Here is a 21776-nt window from a genome sequence, read left to right on the forward strand (position 1 = left end):
GTGTTTGGCTGGCCTGGAAGGGGCTTGCTTGAGCGACCTTGGTACAAGGCGGCGCTAGCCTTAGTTTCGGTGTTCCCCCCAGGTTTTGGGGGGAGAGTTTGAGGACGATTGATGTTGGTTGTCTAGCTATTTGGTAGTATTCACCAGCGAAGCCATCAGGTCAGGAGTTTTCTTTTTGGTGGAGAGCTTTTTGACTTCTGATTCAATTTCCTTACTCTAGCTATGGGTTTATTTAAAATTTTTATTTCTGGGGCCCCTGGCGGGCTGGATGGGTAGTGCACTTGATTCTTGATGGGGGGGGGGAGCTTAAGCCCTACATTGGGCACGAAGCCTACTTAAAAAAAATTTCCTATTTTTTATTCGGCCTTCTTGAATTCTGTGTTTCTAGAAATTTCTTGTAGGTTAAACCGATTTATTGCTGTACGCTTCTTTATGGTACTGTGTAGTCATTTTTATTTCTGTACAGTTGGTAGCATTTTAATTTTTTTTTTGGTACCATTCTTTCTTTTCCGAAAAAAAATTTAGTAATTTCAAGTTAATTTAGTATGCTTAAAAATTAAAAGTTTTTTCATTTTTACTTTAGTGGAAAGATTGGTTCTGTTAATCTTTTTAAAGAACCAGTCTTTCTTGATTTTTTCTATGGGTTTGCATCTATTTCTGTTTTAACGTTTATTCTATTTGGTAGCTTTGGGTTTAGTTTTTCTAGTTAAGTTGTAAGTTAAGGGTTTTGATTTGAGATCTCTATTTTTTAATGTGAACATTTACATTGTATATTTGCCTTAGTACTACTTTTCCTGTATTCCATAGAGTTTGCTGGGTTTGTTTCCAATTTTCTCTTTTCTAATTTTCTGTTTTCTTCTTTGACTCATTGGTTAAGAGGGTGTTTATGGGTTATGGGTGGCTCATTTGGTTGAGCGTCTGCCTTCCATTAGGTCATGATCCCAGGGTTCTGGGTTGGAGCCTGCTTCTCCCTTTCCCTCCCCCCTTATGCTTTCTGTTGCATGCTCTCTTTCCCTGGTAAACTATTTTTTTTAAAAGGTGTGGTGTTTAATTTTCATGAATGTGTAGGTTTTCCAGTTTTCCTTCTGTTACTGATTTCTAACTTCTGTAATTGTGGAATAAGATATTTTGCATGATGTCTTTTTAAAATCTTGTTTTCCTTCCTGAGCTATGATGTTAACAGTACAGTCTAGATGTGTTCCAGATTGCATATTTTGGAATTTTTTTACACTTTTCATTTTGCTCCTTTCACTTTCAAAATTAATAATGGTTTGCATTTTTTTAAAGGTATCTAGCAGTTTTTATTTATTTGTTTTTTTTAAAGGTATCTAACTGCTACTTGGAAGGCAAGAGGTTTAGGTTTCCATTTTTTAATTGTGAACCTTGAAAGAAGAAATGGTTAACACACATGAGCTGGACAGAAAATCTTTTCTGAAAGTTGAGGCAAGGGCTATGGAAATTTGGTTTTGTTCCCCTGCTCTGTCCCCTCTTCCCTCCTAAATTAAGGAGGGAGTGGCTGGACTCCCATGTCAACTGCTTTCTAAGAGTAGTGGTTATTTTGGTAGTTACCTCTTGGCTTTTTGATGGTAGCCATTCTAAAAGATGATGTAATACCTCATTGTGGTTTTTTTTTAAGATTTTATTTATTATTCCTGAGAGACACAGAGAAAGAAAGAGGCAGAGACACAGGCAGAGGGAGAAGCAGGCTTCATGCAGGGATCCCGATGTGGGACTCAATCCCGGGACTCCAGGATCACACCCTGGGCCAAAGGCAGGAGCCAAACCGCTGAGCCACCTGGGGATCCCTCATTGTGGTTTTTGATTTGTTTTTCTCTGATGAATAGTGATAGCATCAGTTCCTGTGCCTATTGGTCACTCATATATCTTTTTTGGGAAATTGTTCAGTTCTTTGCCTATTTTTTAACTGATTGGGGGGGTCTATTGTGTATGAGTTTCTATATATTTTGGTTATTAATCCTTTATCAGATATATGGTTTGCAGTATTTTTCCCATTCTGTAGGTAGGTGGTTGTTGCACTTTGTTGATGGTTTTCTTTGCTGTGCAGAAGTTTTTTAGTTTGATGTAGCCTCACTCATTTATTTTTTATTTTGTTCCTTGGGGTTTAGTTGTCATACCCCCAAAAAATCAGTATGAGGATCTATGTCAAGGAGATCTTTTCCTGTTTTCTTTTTTTTAAAGATTTATTTATTCATGAGAGACCCAGGCAGAGGGAGAAGCAGGCTCCACACAGGGAGCCCAATGTGGGACTCGATCCCAGGACTCCAGGATCACGCCAAAGGCATGCGCTAAACCACTGAGCAACCCAGGGATCTCCTTTTCCTGTTTTTTTTTTTGGGGGGGGGCATCTAATGGTTTTTGTTCTTACATTTGAATCCTAACTTATTTTGTCAATTTCTGTAAGTGGTGTAAGGTAGGATTTCTAGTTTTGTGTTTTCACTTGTGAATATCCAATTTCCCCAGCTTCATTTATTGAAGAGATTGTTTTTTCTCCATTGAATATTTTTGCCTTTCTTGTTAAATATTAGTTTCTTATATTTGCACGGGTTTATTTCTGCTTTGTGGTATTTCTGATTAATGATATCACAGATAAATTCAAACAAGTTAAAGAGTATTCATGTGCTTACAGTGTCACCAGGTGAACCTCCCCCAAATATGCAGGTGCTCCATTGATAGAAGGGGGCTGGTCTTAGAGGTCTTTCTCTCCGGGGGGCGGGGGGAGGTTATGAGGTTACTGGGCCTTACAGCACCTTAAAAGCCATGGATTTGGGAAGCAGCGGTGCTGGATCCCTTTTCCTTGGCTGGATTCTTCCACGCTTGGGAGAAATGACTGCTGCTTCCAGTCTGGAGAGCCTATGTACTAAAAGGCCTACTCGTGTACCATGTCCCTTATAAATCACTTACTTGTAAAAAATGACCTGTGTTATGTCTATTTTTAAGCCACCCCACATCCTGCAGCAGTGCTGCTGAGATCATGTCCGTGCTGTTCTTCCACATCATGAGATACAAACAGGAGGACCCGGAGAACCCAGACAATGATCGTTTCATCGTCTCTAAGGTAAGTCAGCACAGGAACCCAGGGCCTGCTCAAATGCTTGCTCTTAAAATCATTCAAAAAGCCACCATGTGGCAATAAGGCCTGAAATGGGTGCAGTTTATCCTTTTGGTTCTTCTTTTTTCTGCCCCATGTTGAAGTCTGTTTAGTCAGCTGTAACAAAATAGCCACAGACTGGGTGGCTTATAAACAATAGGAATTTATTTCCAACAGTGTAGGAGGCTGGAAATTCAAGATCAAGGTCACATGGTCCCATTCTGGTGAGGGTCCTTTTCCTGGTTGCAGATTTTTCACTGTATCTTCACATAGTAGAAAGGGAATTAGTCTTTTTAGGGCCTCTTTTATAAGGGTAAACTAATCCCATTTGCGAAGGTTCTGCCCTTGTGACCTAATCACCATCCATAGACCCCCCCACCTCCTAATACCATCACCTTGGGCCTTGGACTTTCAACATACAGGTTTGGGGGGCACTAATATTCCGATCATGGCATCTTATAAAGATCTAAATGGTGTTCTAGCAAGGACTACAGTGGAGGGAAGCATAAGGCCCTGCCTTATCCCACCGAGCACTAAAGCCCCCCCTTGATAGGGTCATGCTCCCATCCTCTGCTGCCTGGGTAGAGGTGGGCAACAGTGGATCTGACTTGCTGAGCTCAAGGAAAATTGAGCTTAATTTTGGGAAAGAATCCACCTGTTAATTACCTTTACTTTCTTTCTTTTTTTTTTTTTTTTAAGGCAGGGATACCAGGTGTTTTTTTTTTTTTTTTTCCATGATAGTCACAGAGAGAGAGAGAGAGAGGCAGAGACACAGGCAGAGGGAGAAGCAGGCCCCATGCACCGGGAGCCCGATGTGGGATTCGATCCCGAGTCTCCAGGATCGCGCCCTGGGCCAAAGGCAGGCCCCAAACCGCTGCACCACCCAGGGATCCCATTTTCTCCTTTTTTTTGAGATTTTAATTATTTATTCATGAGAGAAAGGGAGGGGGGCAGAGACACAGGCAGAGGGAGAAGCAGGCTCCACGCAGAGAGCCTGACGTGGGACTTGATCCCGGGACTCCAGGATCATGCCCCAGGCCGAAGGCAGGCACCAAACCACTGAGCCACCCAGGGATCCCCTTATCTTTACTTTCTATCTCTGTGTAGATCTGACCTGACACAGTGAAGGTCTTTATCATTATACTTAGTATCAGGTACCTCAGGAAAGAGGAGTAATATTAAAAGGAATGTCAGTCTAGAACATGCAGTTCTTTTGATGCTGTCTGAAAGTTTGTGTGTCATAAGCAAAACATTTAAAACTCAACTGGTTGAGCACCACATACAAACAGAAACTCCAGATTTGGGCAGTAGGAATTAGTTGAAAGAGTAAAGTCTAGAGGTGCCTGGATAGCTCAGTCAGTTCAGTATCTGACTTTTGAGCTAGCTCATGGTCGTGAGTTCGAGCCCCATGTTGGGCTCCACACTGGGCATGGAGCCTACTTCAAAAAAAAAAAAAAAGGCGCCTGGGTGGCTCAGTCGGTTAAGCATCTGCCTTTAGCTCAGGTCATGATGTCAGGACCGTGGGATCAATCCCCATGTTGGGCTCCCTGCTGAGCAGAGAGGCTGCTTCTCCCTTTGCCTCTGCTGCTCCCCGTGTATGTGTGTGTGTGCACGCGCGCATGTGCTTGTGCGTACTCTGTCAAATACATTTTTGGGGAAAAAAATTTAAAAAATCAGAATATGGGCATAGCTGAAGTATCTGGGGTTATAATTATAATCTATGTCTTAATGTCTGAAACGTTATCTCAAATGAGGTTTGGTAAAAAATAAAATTTGTGAGTGTGCATGTAGAAAGGGCAAGGTGAAGTAAAGTGGTGCATTAGCAATTTAGGTGAAGAGCATATGGGATTTCATCGTACTGTTCTTACAACTTTTTTATGAGCTTGACCTTCTTTCATGATAAAAATTGAACAAATTTTTGGGTGTACAAACACAGGATGAGCATTCAGATCTCTGGTTTAAAAAATAGTAAGATGGAGTAGCCTGGGTGGCTTGGGGGTTTAGTGCTGCCTTCAGCCCAGGGGGTGATCCTGGAGACTCGGAATCGAGTCCCACATCGGGCTCCCTGCATGGAGCCTGCTTCTCCCTCTGCCTGTGTCTCTGCTTCTCTCTCTCTCTCTCTCTCTCTCCCCCCTCTCTGTTTCTCATGAAGAAAGAATTTTAAATAAAAAATAGTAAGATGGCTAGACTGTCCCATAACTGCTGGTATCATATTCACAGTCATTGGCCTTAGAGGGATAAAGAGGCTTTCTGGGGTTTTTTTGGCTTTTTTTTTTTTGTATATTTTTTTATTGGAGTTCGATTTGCCAACATTATAGTATAACACCCAGTGCTCATCCTGTCAAGTGCCCCCCCTCAGTGCCTGTCACCCAGTCACCCTGTCCCCCCCCACCTCCCCTTCCACTACCCCTTGTTCGTCTTCCAGAGTTAGGTGTCTCTCATGTTTTGTCACTCTCTCTGATTATGCTGAGTGAAGTAAGCCAGTTGGAGAAGGACAAATGTTCTGTTTTATTCATATGGGGAATATAAAAAATAGTGAAAGGGATTAAAGGGGAAAAGAGAAAATGAGTGGGAAATACAGAGGCTTTGTGGTGCGCTGTAGTAGGCTGGGCACTGTTCAGGTGCCAGAACTTATATATACATCAGATTTAAGAAGCAGATAAAATTGGAAGCAAAGAGAAAACACAAAGGAGCATAGTCTATCTTGGCATTGGCTGAGAATGGAATGGACTTACTACAGCAGAGGAGCCAAGGTCTTCACGATTGGTGCTTGCGAGGTGTAAATGTCCAGCGCAGACAACTGTGTTAGGAGGCTAACTGTTCAGGCCTGGCACTATCAGTATTACTATGAGGTACTATGAAGGCTTGTGGGGAGGGTCTTGTGATCCCCCTATTCCCCCCACCAGGCCTTTGTTTTTGTTTTATCAGCTCTTGTTTTCTCCAGTCAAGCAGGCCAGGGAAGAAGCCAAATGACCTTTTTGTAAATTTGTTTTTGAGGCATACTTTGTGCCAGAACAAAGGTGAGAAGTACCATCTGAAAAATGAGTGTGCACAATGCATTGCTTGCGTTTTTATTTTAGCTTTGTCTCCCTTAAATTAGTGTATCCCCACATGCACACACCCAGCATAAGGGTTCTTAGGGAACCCCCATGTGGGAGTACTTCTCTGATGCCAGGCATCATGCTGGTTCCTGCCAATCTTCTCAGTCCTACAGCCTCCTGTTGCCTAAAGGGGACTCTTCATTGTACCCGCAAAATGAAGTCTTAAAGAGGAAGTGAGCTCATTTACTGCCCCTCCCCACCCCTGCTTTAAAGCAAGGGGGAAGCAGAGTTGGTCTGAGTGCGGAGCCCTGTCTCAGTCCAAGAGCACACCAGGCAACTGGGGACCAGATGCTAGGAACCATGGAGTGGAAGGAGAAAATTCAGTGGGATGGTTCTCTGGGGCTAGAGATACAAAACAGAAAGGGAGTCTCTGGGGCCACAAAGCGTGTGAAGAAAATAGAGAAGGTAAAGAGCCCTAGGAGGAGCAGAGCAGTAGGGTGGAGCTGGACAGGAGAGGGATGAGACTAACAAGTGCCATTGGCCCATCTTCGGTAGCAGCAACACCTAATTCTTGACTTGAATGGAACTGACATTTGCATGGTGGGAAGGGTCAGACGGGAAACCTAGATAACCAACCTGTCAGATGGGGGCTGGAGTGGACAGGCTGGTGTAAGAACTTGGGCTCTACTTGGCAGGAGATGGAAATCTGCAGGGGGAGGAGTGGATGGGTTTTAACAAGCTCCCCCTGGTGGCTATGTTGAGAACAGCTACGGGGGAAAGTTGGGAGGTCACTGCAGTGACAGATGTTTGTGGCCAGTTTGAGGTGGTGGCAGTGGAAGCATTGAATAGGTTCCTTATGTCTTTGGAAGCTTGGGAATTTTCACCTGCTTTGTGGTGCCTAGAGGGCATTTTCTCCAGGAGATAGAGATTTTCTCTATGCATAGACACAGGCAGGAGGAGGGGAGAGTGGTGTAAAGTGATTCATTTCTGGCATTCTAGATGACCACTTCTGAAACCTCATTTGACTGAGTTTTTCAGACCAGGGAAATTGCAATCTTCTTCAGTGTTTTTTGGTTTCTGTTTAAGAACCCATGTTCTGGGATCCCTGGGTGGCGCAGCGGTTTAGCGCCTGCCTTTGGCCCAGGGCACGATCCTGGAGCCTCGGGATCGAATCCCACGTCAGGCTCCCGGTGCATGGAGCCTGCTTCTCCCTCTGCCTATGTCTCTGCCTGTGTGTGTGTGTGTGTGTGTGTGTGTGTGTGTGTGTGACTATCATAAATAAATAAAAATTAAAAAAATAGTAAAATAAAAAAATTTTTAAAAAAAACCATGTTCTCCAAAAAGATTAAAAAGAGAAAAAGACCTGGTGAAAATGGCAAGGCTCATGCTTATATTTTGTGCTTTGCTCTTGGGCTCCGTTTAGGCTGCTGTGTGGAGAAACTGTCCTTTGGTATGTTCCCACAGGTCCAGTTGACCATGGATTACTATGGCTTCCCCTGTCTGTGATGTTGATCTGAGACTTGGGGTGCATGTGGGTGTGGTAAAGAGGATTTTACCCCCAAAAGGCAGCCTGTGTGTCTAGGTTCATTTGGTCCCTTCTCTTACAGAGGCTGTCATTTGTTGATGTGGCAACCGGATGGCTTGGGCAAGGACTGGGGGCCGCTTGTGGGATGGCATATACTGGCAAGTACTTTGACAAAGCCAGGTAAGGCGCTTACCCAGTAACTGCTTACCTATCCCCACCCTACCACTCAGGTACTGTGGCTTTATTTATTGCTTATTAGTTGGGGAACAGTGATTGTTTTAAAAGCTTAAACTACCAAGTGTCCAAACAGTAAAGAAATCGTGTTTCTGGAAACTATTCTGGCTTCTCTGGTTTGAGTTCTAAGTGCTGCCTGCGGTGTAGAAACTGGTTTATTTCTATTATTTTCTACGAGTGATAACTTTGTTTTCTACCTCTCAGTGAGCTTCATTATAGAGTGAATAGCTGGAGCGTTTGCCTTGGGGACCCTGTAAGTTAATAATGAAAGGGTTCTTTTTCTACAGTGGCTCTTTCATCTCTCATTATGGTCTAAGTCCCTATTCTATGGTTAATTTTTTTTAAATTTTGCAGCATTTTTTGTGGGATATGGATTGTGTTTTATTGATATTAACATTCTTGTGTTTTTGTTGTGTAGAAGTTTACTTTTCATGACAGAACATATGCTCCTGAGGTAGAATGTTTTGATTGTTATTATCGTAAATATGTAAGGTCAGAAATAGAAGATTGGCAGTACTTAAAACGAAGCTTACGAAGAAACTTTATCTAGAAAGTCATTTGGGTGTTAAGGGCACTACTTTTTCCCTATCCCCTGTTGTTTGTGGGTCCCAGGGAAGCGGCAGAGGAATGCTAGAATGAGAAAATAGCCAACGGTGAAGCCCGTCTTGTGAGGCCCAAGTTTTTAAAGTTATTTCCTTAGCTGTGGAGTTTGGACAGAATTGACAAGGAAAATAGGCTTGGGAACTTAATGATTTGAAGCGACTTTCAGTCTGTTCCTTTGTTTCTCTCCGTGAAATATATTTGTTTGAGTGACCCAGAGGATCCCTAAGCACAGTCTTAACCTTTCTTGGCTTGCCCCAGCTACCGGGTGTTCTGCCTCATGGGAGATGGTGAATCCTCAGAAGGCTCCGTCTGGGAGGCACTGGCTTTTGCTTCCCACTACAATCTGGACAATCTTGTGGCCATCTTCGACGTGAACCGCGTGGGCCACAGTGGTGGCTTGCCCCTTGAGCACTGCATAGACATCTATCAGAAGCGCTGTGAAGCATTTGGGTAACAGTATCTTGTTTTATGTCCCCTTTTCTCTGCTCCATCCCGCCTTCACCTTGTAACCTGGCCTCCTCCTGGGTTGACAGGTGGAATACTTACGTGGTGGATGGCCGTGATGTGGAGGCACTGTGCCAGGTGTTCTGGCAGGCGAGTGAGGTGAAGAACAAGCCCACTGCTGTAGTGGCCAAGACCTTCAAGGGCCGCGGCATTCCAAGTAAGCAAATGTTTCTTTTCTGCTTAGGGTTATTAAAAACATCTGTCTGCACAGCAATGCAACAGGAGACTCAGGATGGCCAGGCAGACAAGCTGGCTTAGTGCTCAGTGATTATGCCTTTAATATGTGTTGGAGGCTCTTGTTCTGCTTAGCCCTTCATTTTTTGGTTTTTTTTTTTTTTAAGATTTTATTTATTCCTGAGAGACAGAGAGAGAAGCAGACACACACAGGCAGAGGGAGAAGCAGGCTCCATGCCAGGAGCCCAACGTGGGACTCCAGGATCACGCCCTGGGCCAAAGGCAGGCGCTAAACTGCTGAGCCACCCAGGGGTCCCTGCTTAGCCCTTCTAGATAGCAGATCTAATTAGGGTTGCAGGAGAAGCCCAGACGCCCAGCTAGTGAGCAGTGATTTTCTGCGTGCAGGAGGAATGGCTAGGATAGTCCATCAGAGGACTGAGAGAGAGTGACCTGCAAAGGAGTGCAGAATGAGAAAGTGTACTTATTATGTGCCTGAAAACTCATACGCAAATAAAGGCACGCGTACGTGCACTCACCCTTGCCTGTGCCCAGACTGTCTTGCAGGACACATAGGGAGCTAGTGAAGTGGTGCACCTCTGGGAAAAGATACCTGTGGAACTGAGGGTCGGGGAAGGAAGGGTGTCTTGAAAGTCATCTTGCAGTTTTCAAAGCTGACACCTGAAGTTAATAATTTCAAGTACAAATAGTTGCAAAGGGTGTGATTACGGGTGCGTTTTAATATCGGTGCTTTAGAATAAAATGGTTCCTGTGATTCCTCCCTAAGTTACTGTCTTACTATGATATCCCCAGTTCAGTAAATGACCACTTGACCAATTTGCTCCTGGGAGAATTCTTGGTATTTGCCTTCACTTAACTTTGTTTCTTCTACGTGCAATTTCAGTCTGCCCTCAGTTCTAATTGATTCTGCCTCTACAGTAAGTATATATCAGTTCTGCTCACTGCTCTCCATCTCCCATGCTCAGACCTGTCTGTGTCATCTCTCCCTAGTTATAGTCTCCTTAGGCCAGTCTCCACACAGCCACCATGGTGATCTTCCTACATTTAAGATCTGATCAGTCACCTCCCCATTTCAAATTCCTCAGTGGTTTCCTGTCTTGCTTCAGACAAAATTCAAACTCTTTATACACACAGGACCTCCATGGCCCACCCTGCCTGTCTCTCCAGCCTCCTGTCCTACACTCTTCCCTCCATTCAACAGCATATGGGCCAGTGGCCCCCCATCAAGAGCCTCTGGGACTTCTCAAGCTGTCCTGTGTGGCTGCAGTACCAACTCAGGCTCCCTGTGCCACTGTACCAGGCTTTTACTCCTTTGAGTCCTTGGCTGACATCTTTTCTATCAGGATGTCTTTCAGATGAACTAACAGACACTCAATTATATACTTGGAGTACTAACGTCTTTTATTTGGTTGCAGGTGTTGAAGATGCAGAAAATTGGCATGGAAAGCCAATGCCAAAAGAAAGAGCTGATGCAATTATCAAACTAATTGAGAGTCAGATAGAGACCAACAAGAATCTTGAACCAAAACCCCCTATTGAAGACTCTCCTCCAGTCAATATCCTGGATATAGAAATGGCCTCTCCACCTGCTTACACAGTTGGTGAGCAGGTAGGCAAACTGTTTTGTTCTCTGCTTTTTAAAAATACGCAGGACTTTTCATTTACTCTGATCTCCATAGATGAACCAGTTATTAGATTGCATGACATGTAACTAAAAATTATAAGCAATAGAGATGATTTTATCTTATTTCTTACTATTTTTTATACTTATTATTTGATTTCAAACTTAAGTCTGAATTTTCTTGTCAGTCATTTGTACTTACTCGCACCTAGTACTGTGTAGCTTTTGTTTGAAAAATTCAGTTTGTGGTCTGATGGTCTCATGTACATGAAACTGCCACAATCCTGTCTGCTCTAAGGGTGGGAGCCTGGCTGGGCCTAGCTTTTGAACTTATTACTCCCTGGATTACAGAAAGAAGTAGGTCAGTTGATCAAAAACCAGTTACTCAAAAAGGATACTAATTAGGCCTGAAACCCTGATAAGCTTTTTTACCATGTTTATATCCTGCCTTTTAGTACAGTATAGCAGACCCAAAATAGGCAGTGTCTTCAGGACCTAAGGAAACAAGGTGATGAGCCAAGAAGGAAGGAAATATTTTCTGATCTTTTGGGGGTTTTTTTTCCCCTTTATTTAGAGACATTTAGAGTATTGCTTTTTGTTTTCTTAGCCTGGTAATATGGGTTAAGATAAGGTGAACTGATTACTCAAGAAATTAGAAAACAAAAAGCAGAAGAAAGGTGTTAATCAGGAAAAAGCACATATTAATAAAGGCTTTGGCAGCACCTTAACTTTTCACACCCTTTGAACTAATAGTACAATTCACAGGAATATATCCTACACAAGTGTGCATACGTATCTAGAAGAATGAATGTTGACTGCAGCATTAAATGCTCATGAAATTAGAAACCACTCAGCTAGAGGCTAAGAGCTCACCCAAATTATTATTAGAATTTTTATTTATATTTTTATTAAATTTTTATTTTTTTTATTTTTTGATTTTTTTTAAAGATTTTATTTATTCATGAGAGACACAGGCAAAGAGACACATGAGAGACAAAGCAGGCTCCATGCAGGGAGCCGGATATGGGACTCCAGGGTCACGTCCTGGGCCAAAGGCAGAGGCTCAACTGCTGAGCCACTCAGGCATCTCTATTAAAAAAAAATTTTTTAGGGCAGTCCCGGTGGCCCAGTGGTTTAGCGCTGCCTTCAGCCTGGGGTGTGATCATGAATTCAAGTCCCATGTTGGGCTCCCTGCATGGAGCCTGCTTCTCCCTCTGCCTGTGTCTCTGCCTCTCTCTCTCTCTCTCCTTGTTTGTGTGTCTCATGAATAAATAAATAAAATCTTTAAACAAATTTTTAAAGGATTTATTTATTAGAGAACATGAGTGGGGGAGGAGCAGACCCCTTGCTGAGCGGGGGACCCCACCCACCCCTGATCATGACCTGAGCTATAGGCAGATGCTTAGCTGACAAAGCCACCCAAGCACCCCATTGTTAAAATTTTTTAAAGTTGTAAACCAACTTAGAGTATAATTCTCTTTTTGTGTAGAAAATCTTAAAAGGGGGCATCATAGGGGCACCTGGGTGCTCAACAAATATTTGTGCATAGACCGCTCCCGAAAAGCTACATAGACTTACCATTTCTGCATACCCCTGGACAGGGGACTGGATGGCTGAGGGCCAGGAGATCAGAGAGAAGATGGCCTCTTTGCTCGATAGGCTTTCAGAACTTGAATTTTGTACTGTCGACATGAATTATGTATTTTTAAAAATATTTTAGGGGTGCCTGGGTAGCTCAATTGAGTTAAGCATCTGACTCTTGGTTTTGGCTCAGGTCACGAACTCAGGGTTGTGTGAGGTCAAGCCCCATATCAGGCTCCATGCTGGGCATAGAGGCTGCTTGAGATTCTCTCTCTCCCTCTCCCCCCCCAAAAAAAATATTTTTTAGGTGTTTTGAAGAATGAACAAAGTGAAGAAGCAAACCTTGTTTTTTTTTATTATTTTTTAAAGATTTTATTTAGTCATGAAAGAGAGAGGCAGAGACACAGGCAGAGGGAGAAGCAGGCTCCATGCAGGGAGCCTGACATGAGACTCGATCCCAGGATCACACCCTGAGCCAGAGGCAGATGCTCAACTGCTGAGCCACCCAGGTGTCCCCAAACCTTATTTTTTTAAATAGTGGCTTTATTAGGACTATATAGTCCATCCATTTGAAGTGTACAATTTCAAGATTTAAGTATATTAACAGAATCATACAAGTATCACCACACTCAATCTTAAGCATTTCCATCACCCCCAAAAGAAACCCCACACCTGGAGTGCCTGGGTAGCTCAGTCAGTTAAGCATCTGGCTTAGGGCTCAGGTGATGATCCCAGGGTCCTGGGATTAGCCCCATATTGGGCTCCTTGCTCAGCGGGGAGCCTGCTACTCTCTCTTCTGCCACTGCCCCCACACACACACACACACTCCTGCTCACACACTCTCTCAAATAAAATGTAAAAAAAAAAAAAAGATGGGGCAGCCTGGGTGGCTCAGCGGTTTAGTGCTGTCTTCGGCCCAGGGCCTGGTCCTGGAGACCCCGATCGAGTCCTGCATCGGGCTCCCTACATGGAGCCTGCTTCTCCCTCTGCCTGTGTCTCTGCATGTCTCTCTCTGTCTCTGTCTCTCATGAATAAATAAAATCTTAAAAAAAAATGAAACCCAACACCTATTAGCAGTCACTCTCCATTCTGTCCAGCCCCTAGTGACCACTCATCTACTTTGTTTGTATAAAGTTGCCTATTCTGGACATTTCATATAAACGGGGTCATGCAACATGTGAGCCTTTTGTCTGGTTTCTTTGCCTTAGCACAGTGCTCTCCAGGTCTGTCCTTGTTGTGGCATGTACAATGTTCCATTTTATGAATGTACCATACATTTTGTTTACCTATTCAATCCTTGATGGACATTTGGGTTTAGTTTCTACTTTTTGGCTGTTGTGAATAGTGCTGCTTTAAACATTTGTGTACAAGTTTTTGTTGAGATACATTTTTCTCTTGGGCATATACCTGGGAGTAGAACTGCTGGGTCATGTAGTAATTCTTTAACATTTTGAGGGAATGCCAAACCTTGATTTCTAAGTACAAAAATTCAATATTGTGAAGATGTCAGTTCTCGCCTAAATTAATCCACAAATTCAGTCCAATCTCAAATAGTATCCTAATGGGATAATACTTGCAGTGAACATTGAGTTTTATAGTGAAAAAATCTCAGGCATTTGCATTTTGGTACATTTAAAGTTTTGATAAAGTATACGAATGGGGCAAAAGAATAAACCTGTTGAGAATTGATACCCAGTGAGCCAAGTATGGATTTAAGATTGGCCAGCAATCCATTTTTGTGATACTAAAGAGTTTATTGGTGAATCATGAATTTTTCTTTATCAAGGTAGAAGACAATTTGTAATCCACAAAATTTCATCTTCTTTTAAAATCTGCACTAAGAAACTCTGCTGTTCGACTTTTCCAGATAGCTACTCGGAAGGCATGTGGTTTGGCTCTGGCTAAGCTGGGCCATGCAAACGATAGAGTCATTGTGCTGGATGGTGACACCAAGAACTCCACCTTCTCAGACATATTCAAGAGGGAGCACCCTGAGCGGTTCATTGAATGTTTTATTGCTGAGCAAAACATGGTACGTGTGCTGTGGGCATTTCTCTTGGGCCTTCTCACTGACTAAGTGTGGCCTGCTGGACACAGGAGGCCAGCCTCAAATTAGTTTTTCTTTCCATTTATAAAAGCAAAGAAACTGGAGGGAAAAAATGTCTCTGAGGAAACAAGTAGAGCATAGCCAGGCAGTTTGTGGAGTGGCTTCTGGGACTGCAAGGAGCGGCATAGCAGACTGCCCAGAACCAGGTCCACTCAGGGCAGCAGGCCAAGAGTCTCAGCCATGACCCCAGGGCTCCAGGCCCAAAGTACCCCAAGCTTGCCAGGAGTATTAGGTGTTCCCTCTCTTTCTGCTCAGCCAAGTCCAATACCAAGCAATCCTACAACCACCCAGAGGCCATTAGATTGAGAAAGCTACAAAGGACTGGTTTCTCTCTTTTGTAGCATAGAGCCTACTATATCATAGATGCTCAAATGTTGCCCTAATTGTAGCCTCAAGATGGCCTTGAGTTCAGCTGTTCTGTATACCAGTGCTTCAGTCTCTCCCCAGAATACCAGGGAGTCTCTTTTATGCATGTACACATCCCCACATGACACCCCCCCTCTCTCGAGAAAAAGCAGTTAATCCAAGTAAACACTGACTTCTAAAGCTCTGTGCCACCAGAAAGGACAATGCATATCTATCTACATATCGTAGAAGCCAAAAACAGCACTAGCCAGAAAACTATGGGCCAGCAGATCTCATGGGACCACCGGGATAACCAGAAAGATTTTATTTGGAACAAATAGCATTTGTAAATTTTTAAAATTGGTGGTCAGCTGTTAAAATTAGTCTATTTATAGAATCCAAATTTCTGGATTCTCTTGAAGAATAGGAAGATCTGTCAGCACCGAGACAGCATTCCATCCTGCTACCAGTTGGCTGGAGCCAAGCAGGGGCTCCCTTTAGATACTTGTCCACAGCCAGCTGGCCACGTCCCTGCCTCTGCCAGCCTGCACATTCACTCATGGTGTTTCTCTGGCCTTGTTGGTATTAGAATTTAAGCCGCCCTGTTCAGTAAAGTAGGTCATTGCATCTATAAGAATATGTACGCTTTTCTGTGGATCTCATTAAGTTATTTCCTTTTTGAATGGAAAAAATACAATCCATAATTTGCTGAATTGAGTCTATTATCAGAAAGCTGGCTCCCCATTTCATTGATTCCTTTAGTCAGCAGCATTCATTAGCATATACTCTGTGCTTACTGATATGTTCTCACAGTTGGAAGAAGACTAGTAAAGCAGCAGCCAGCAGGTGGTATCCAGTGCCACGGTGAAACTGGGGTGTACAGTACAAGTGGCTAGGGTCAGTCAGGGATGGTCTCTTGAATTAGGTGACATTTAAGCTGAGACTTGAGCGACAGAGCCATACACATACCCAGAGGATGGCATTCCCAGCAGAGGGCACAGCTACCTCTGTGGCAGGCCCAAATTTGAGCTGTCTTGGGAACAGAAGGAAGGACTGAGTGACAGAAACATTGTGAGTACATAAGGAAATTGACTTGGCAGGGTAACCAGGGGCCAGCTCATATGGTGCTTTCACTGACCACTTTCAGTGTCTCAGGTTCTCTTGCAGTTTGCTGGGAAACCACATGATGATGTGTTTCACAGGACCCTGCAGTGTTAAGAATAGCTTGTCAGAGAAGTTGGTGGGGGGTGGCAGGAGGTGAGGACTTGGACCAGGTTGGATAGAAGTGGAATCTTCTGGAATCTGTTTGGGCAGGAGAACTAGTAGGATGCTATAGGACAGATGTCAGGACAGGAGCTAAGGCTGGCACTCGGGAGTGGGCCAGAGCACCTGGGCACAGAGTGCTGTCACTTCCTGAGATGGACAAAACTGTGGGGGAAGAGTGGATTTGGAGGATGTGGGAGCTCTGGGCCCTGGGTGGGGTGGTCAGGGTACCTGTTGGGGGAGGGGTTAGGTAGATAGATCAATTGTCTTCAAATGCATTTGCTTTCCAAACCACTGAGTGTGTTTTTGTAAATTATGTTTTCTGCCTAGTTTAAAGATAACATCTGAATTTCTTATCACAAATTTAAGTAGCTGTAAGGATGTAATTTTCCATATATTGAATTTTGAGACTTTCTAAATCAATATTGAAATTATCCAATTAAAGGTTACATGAAGACTCTCCTTAGTTGTCAGAAGTTCCTTTACTTGAATTCTTATTTCCATTCTATTGCCTTAACGATTTTATGCATGAAAGCCTTTTAGTGATACACAAAAGAGGCTGTGCAGAGAGCAGGGAAATGGGGAAGGGAGGGTGCTGAGAGCAGTTTTCTATGAAGCAAAGCATAGATGAAGGTTAGTATCTGGAGGGGGAGGACAAGGTGGAAAGGGAAAGATGGAAGATACTAATACATACTCAAAGGTGAGAGAATGATCCAAGAGAACGGGAGAAAGGAATTGAATCCAGGAGGGGGGGGGAATACTTGGACTGTTGGAGATCCCCTTCGGAATGTGAGAGAAGGGTGAGACTCAGCATGGCAGGTGGGCCTTAGGTAGGTGCAGAGCTGCCATGTCTCCTAGCAGCAGGTGAGTGGTTGGGGGCCAGTAGGAAAGCCTCCACTGTTTACTTCTCACTTCCCAGGAGGTGTGAGGTGAGGGCACCATGTGAGGGGATGAGAAGAAGGGGGTGCAGAAGGAGACCCAAAGGACTGTGGGGAGGCTTTGTGTGTCCCTAGCTTCCTTATCTGTCTGCTCTTCCTATCTTTCTGATTTGAGGGAATCTGGTCAGTGCCACATTTCCTCTTATGTTTTCCGGCAGTTCAGGGAACACCATGGATTTGCCAGGTTTGGGGTACTACTAGGTTTCATTTTTTAAGGCTTTTATTTTACATTTTAATTTTTTTTAATAGAGCAACTTTTCCAAGGGTGTTCTGATTGTCATCTTCCTGTTGCAGGTGAGCGTGGCGCTGGGATGTGCCACCCGTGGTCGCACTGTTGCTTTCGTTAGCACCTTCGCTGCCTTCTTGACCCGAGCATTTGATCAAATCCGGATGGGAGCCATCTCTGAAACCAACATCAACCTTATTGGGTCCCACTGTGGGATATCCGTTGGTATGACTTCTCAGTGCCCTCATTTTGATAGTCTTACTCCTTTACAGTGAAGGCATGTGAGCTGTTGAACCGCCAATATACTATGATGTTTGGTGATTTGTAACCTCTCTTTTTTAATGCCATGTTGTGTTTTAAAAGTTTTAGACACTCTGGGTTACTTTTGAGAGGACTTCTTGGTGTTACTGTAAAGTGCTTGCTTTTTTAGTCATTGAGAAACAGTGATCTGTCCTGAGTGCCCATTATGTGTTGAGCTGCATACTGGATATGAATCAGGCCAGCCCAGTATCACGGACTTCATTTCTGCTCTTGGTGTGGTACTCTCTAAGTGGGGATAAGCAGCATGGGTCCAGGGAAGTGAGGAGCATAGCTCGCCCAGGGCTCTCTGCCTGAGCTGAGCAAGCTGGTCAAATGGAGCCAGAAGCATTGAAGAGTGGGATGCAGGGGAGTGAAGCTGAGGCATATACAGCTCTGGGGCATTAACCTGGCAGGACAGGCTAGATGGAAACAACAGAAAACAGGGAAGTCAGAGAAAGGATTGAGATACATGGTGTGTATTAGCAGTGGATAGAAAATATGGGTGAGTCTGAGGAAAGATCAACATTGCAGACAGGTACAGGAGTCCAAAATTGCACAAAAAGTTAAAAAAAAGTGTCTAGTAGTTTGTTGCTTGAGAGAGATCAGGGAGTTGTGTTTATGAATGACAGAAATGAGGACTTGGTGGAAAAGATGAGGCACTTGATGTGCCTGTAGTGAAGTTAGGTCATCCAGGTAGACGTGACAGCTTACGCTGCTAGAATCCTAAAGGGAGAGGGGCTTGGGAGTCCTCTCTGGGACTTACCAGAAGTCTGAATGGGCCAGATGGTAGGTGTAGAGTGGGGAGAGAAGAGCCAACAGCATTTCAGAAGTGAGTCAGGCAGAGGACCTGGTCCAGGGTTTTTGTCTGGGGCCAGGTGTGCTCTGTTAAAATCAGTCTGCTAAGTAGAGAACTGGCTCTGAGTCCAACCAGAGGAGCAAGGGGTCCTAAGGTTAGATAGTTGTCCCAGGCAGTGTACATAGTGTGACAGTCCCTTTCTTAGCTGGAAGAGCTGGGCTGCCCCAGTGTACATTGGGCTTTCTCTTTGCATAGTATTTCTGGCCAGAATCTCTCTTCCCAAACATACCCTAAGGCCCCTTTACTTCAGACAGCACCTCAAGAGTGCCCCAAAGGTATGCTCAGCTACTTTGAAGGTCTCAAGAAATGAATAAGACTGCTTCAGTTTGAAAATTCCAGTCTCTTGATGGAGAATATAGAAGAGAGGAGAAGGAAGGACAGAGCCTGAGGAGACCCTCCTAAGGAGAAGAGGATAGGGGCACAGAGACTTGATGGGGCCAACTTGGCTACCAGTGCTCAGGGAAAAGAGCATCGAGTCATCATGGATAGCAGTGCCAATGATCAAGTGCCAGACACTGGCAAGAGTCAGGGCCAGATAAGACCACTGGTATTTTGATCTGGAAGATCAGTTTTAGGATCCTGACCCACAGTGTCACAGTGATGTCTCAAGGGAGGTAGACCTGTGGCAGCTCATTACACATGTTGACCCAAGAATTGGACGGGTTTGTAGGGCTCTGCTACAGGTGTGGGGCCCCCATGGCAGTAAGCCGTTGCTTGTCCAGAAGAGGGCAGATTCCCAGTTGGCCCTTGATCATGTTTTTGTTGGCCTGTGGCTTTGCTTTCTCAGGTGAAGATGGCCCCTCCCAGATGGCCCTGGAGGATCTAGCCATGTTCCGATCTGTTCCCAACTGCACTATTTTCTATCCAAGTGATGCCACCTCAACTGAGCATGCTATTCTCCTGGCAGCCAATACTAAGGTATTTTTTAAGGGGACATTGGTTCAAGACAAAACGCTTCTGGGCTCTGCTACTAGTTTGAAACTGATGGTTGGTTTTTTTTCCCATTTTTTCTTCTTAGTATAAAGGTAATATTCATTATGGAAGATAATGTTGAAGGATTCTTTTAAAAAGCAGAAAAATTACCCCCAAAAATATGATTAAGCACATAAAATGCAAGCATGATCACGTAAAAGACCACGTGAAAGGAGGCCAAACAACATCTAGTGGGCCCCTGAGGGTCAGGGCTCAGTTTGAGAAGAGAGGATGCTCTAGAGGCTCCGAAGAAGGGAGCTGTCAGCAATGCCACAGGAGTGGGCTCCAGCAGGGAGCTATTAGTTACTGGCCTTAGACACACCGCATGCTGTCTCCTGACATCCAGAAAGGTGGCTAGTGGCCAGTGGGTGGTCAGTGTCTCCACTGCAAACAAACCTCAGAGTCCTCAGCCCTGGTCTTCCCTCAGAAACGACTTAGGCAAGAGTATGGCTTCTGCCCCACTTGCTGCTCCTCAAGTTTCACACAAGAGCAGCAGATGGACTCAACTTAATTCCTGTCCAGAACCCAGCTGCAGGGGAGGCTAGAGTACAGAGTCGGTACCTTTTCAGCTGCTCCAACTAATGGTCACCCCAGACTGTCCTCACTACACATCCCTATGCCCACCCATGGCCCTGCATAGACAGCCCTGGGCATGATAGGGATGGGCAATACAAGTTCCTAAGCATTTCTGACACATTAGAGACGTATGATTCTTTTTTTTTTTTTAAACCTAAGTGGGCTCACACTGTATCGTTCTGTACTTTTTAATTTACTATATTCTGGAAATTGCTTTATGTCTGTGCATATATAGAGTGATCTCCTCTGTGCTGGAAGATTTCATCTCTCAAAAGCTCAAAAGAGGCAAAGCTGTGGTGATAAAAATTAGAGGTTGCTTTTCAGGTGGGGAGAGTGGAGAGAGAGACCAGAGGAAACTTTCTGGCAGGTGCAAATGTTATTCACACTTGGGTGATGGTCACGTGGTGTATGCCTTTGTCAGAATTCATAGAGCACTTAAGTAATTTTATCTCAATAAAAACACTGAATAGGATTGGTTTATAATGTGAAGGAATGAACACAATCTGTTTTCTAAATTAATATATCAGGTTATAATGTATAGTTTAAATATGTGTGTGATTTAACAAATACTTTTAGACACTTGAGTATTCATTTATACTCTGATTTATGTGTTCAAGTTGATAAACATATTTACATCCTCTCATTGGTAAAATAGCGAGTCTTTTTATATTCTAGTGTGTTAAGGTATTTCTGAGAATGAAGTATTAAAAGCCATTATGACAAAAATTAGTTGCTTACTTAACATTGTGTTCTGGGCTTTGTATTAAAATGTGAGTCAGTGCTGTGGCCTGAATTTGTGTTCTGTGAAGACTGAACAAGCCTGTATATTTGGGAAAGCTTTCCTAAATCATTGAATGTGACAGCATAGAAAGCTTGTCACTGAGGGCATCTGCCAGGGTCCTACCTAGGCTTTTGCCTGGCTTGGTAGTAATCTGATCAGGGACACCTGACCTGTTTGCCAGTGGTTATAGATGCTTATTCTTTGCTCCAAAACATGCACTTTGTTTTTAGTCAAAAGAACTGTTAAGTTTTCCTCCCCCTCCCCTTTTTTAAAATGAATTTATTAGTTGGAAATTTAGTTTGATTTTTTTTTAAACTGTGGCTCTGGTTTTAACTTATGCTCTAGGGGATGTGCTATATTCGAGCCAGCCGACCGGAAACTGCAGTTATTTACACCCCACAAGAAAGCTTTGCAGTTGGACAGGCCAAGGTAAGCCCTTAAAAGTTCCCCCAGAGTCTCCTAGTATCATTTCAGATGGAGATTAGTGGTCTAAAGCTAGCACTAGGTATCCCCACAGTCAAGACTTGATCCTTTCTTTGCTCTATTTTTTTTTAATTTTTATTTATTTATTTATGATAGTCACAGAGGGGGGGGGGCAGAGACACAGGCAGAGGGAGAAGCAGGCTCCATGCACCGGGAGCCCGATGTGGGATTCGATCCCGGGTCTCCAGGATCGCGCCCTGGGTCAAAGGCAGGCGCTAAACCGCTGCGCCACCCAGGGATCCCTAGTTTTTTTTTTTTTTTAATCAGTTGTGACCTTTGCCTGATTTTCTCAGAAAGGAACATCCTGTCACTGTCAGTCTGAGGTGAACTTTTCTCCAAACGGGAGTTTTTCTTCTTTCTTCGTTGAATTCTTAAGGATAAAGTAGTTAACAATTTAAAGATATTTGAGTCTTTTGGGTGTAAATTGCCACAGCCTCAACCTAAACAAATTATAGAACCTATTTCAAATGTATAATCTGTTAGATTGGGGTTTTGCAGATCCAAGCCAAGAATAAAAGG

At 43.8% G+C, this 21776-nt stretch overlaps 1 protein-coding gene across 1 annotated transcript in view; it reads left to right on the forward strand.

Moving 5' to 3' along the window:
- The window catches only part of TKTL1 (transketolase like 1), a 26234-nt gene continuing 4458 nt past the window's right edge, over positions 1 to 21776 (forward strand). Inside the window, exons 1-10 of the mRNA XM_041741323.1 lie at positions 1 to 159; positions 2959 to 3076; positions 7758 to 7855; positions 8771 to 8962; positions 9046 to 9173; positions 10624 to 10817; positions 14278 to 14442; positions 17358 to 17514; positions 19233 to 19363; positions 21120 to 21203. Of these exons, the coding sequence (XP_041597257.1) occupies positions 2993 to 3076; positions 7758 to 7855; positions 8771 to 8962; positions 9046 to 9173; positions 10624 to 10817; positions 14278 to 14442; positions 17358 to 17514; positions 19233 to 19363; positions 21120 to 21203 (1233 nt within the window). The 5' untranslated portion in view covers positions 1 to 159; positions 2959 to 2992. The remainder of the gene's footprint in view (positions 160 to 2958; positions 3077 to 7757; positions 7856 to 8770; positions 8963 to 9045; positions 9174 to 10623; positions 10818 to 14277; positions 14443 to 17357; positions 17515 to 19232; positions 19364 to 21119; positions 21204 to 21776) is intronic.

The sequence above is a fragment of the Vulpes lagopus genome, chromosome X, assembly GCF_018345385.1.
Source record: "Vulpes lagopus strain Blue_001 chromosome X, ASM1834538v1, whole genome shotgun sequence".
NCBI classification, from domain to species: domain Eukaryota; kingdom Metazoa; phylum Chordata; class Mammalia; order Carnivora; family Canidae; genus Vulpes; species Vulpes lagopus.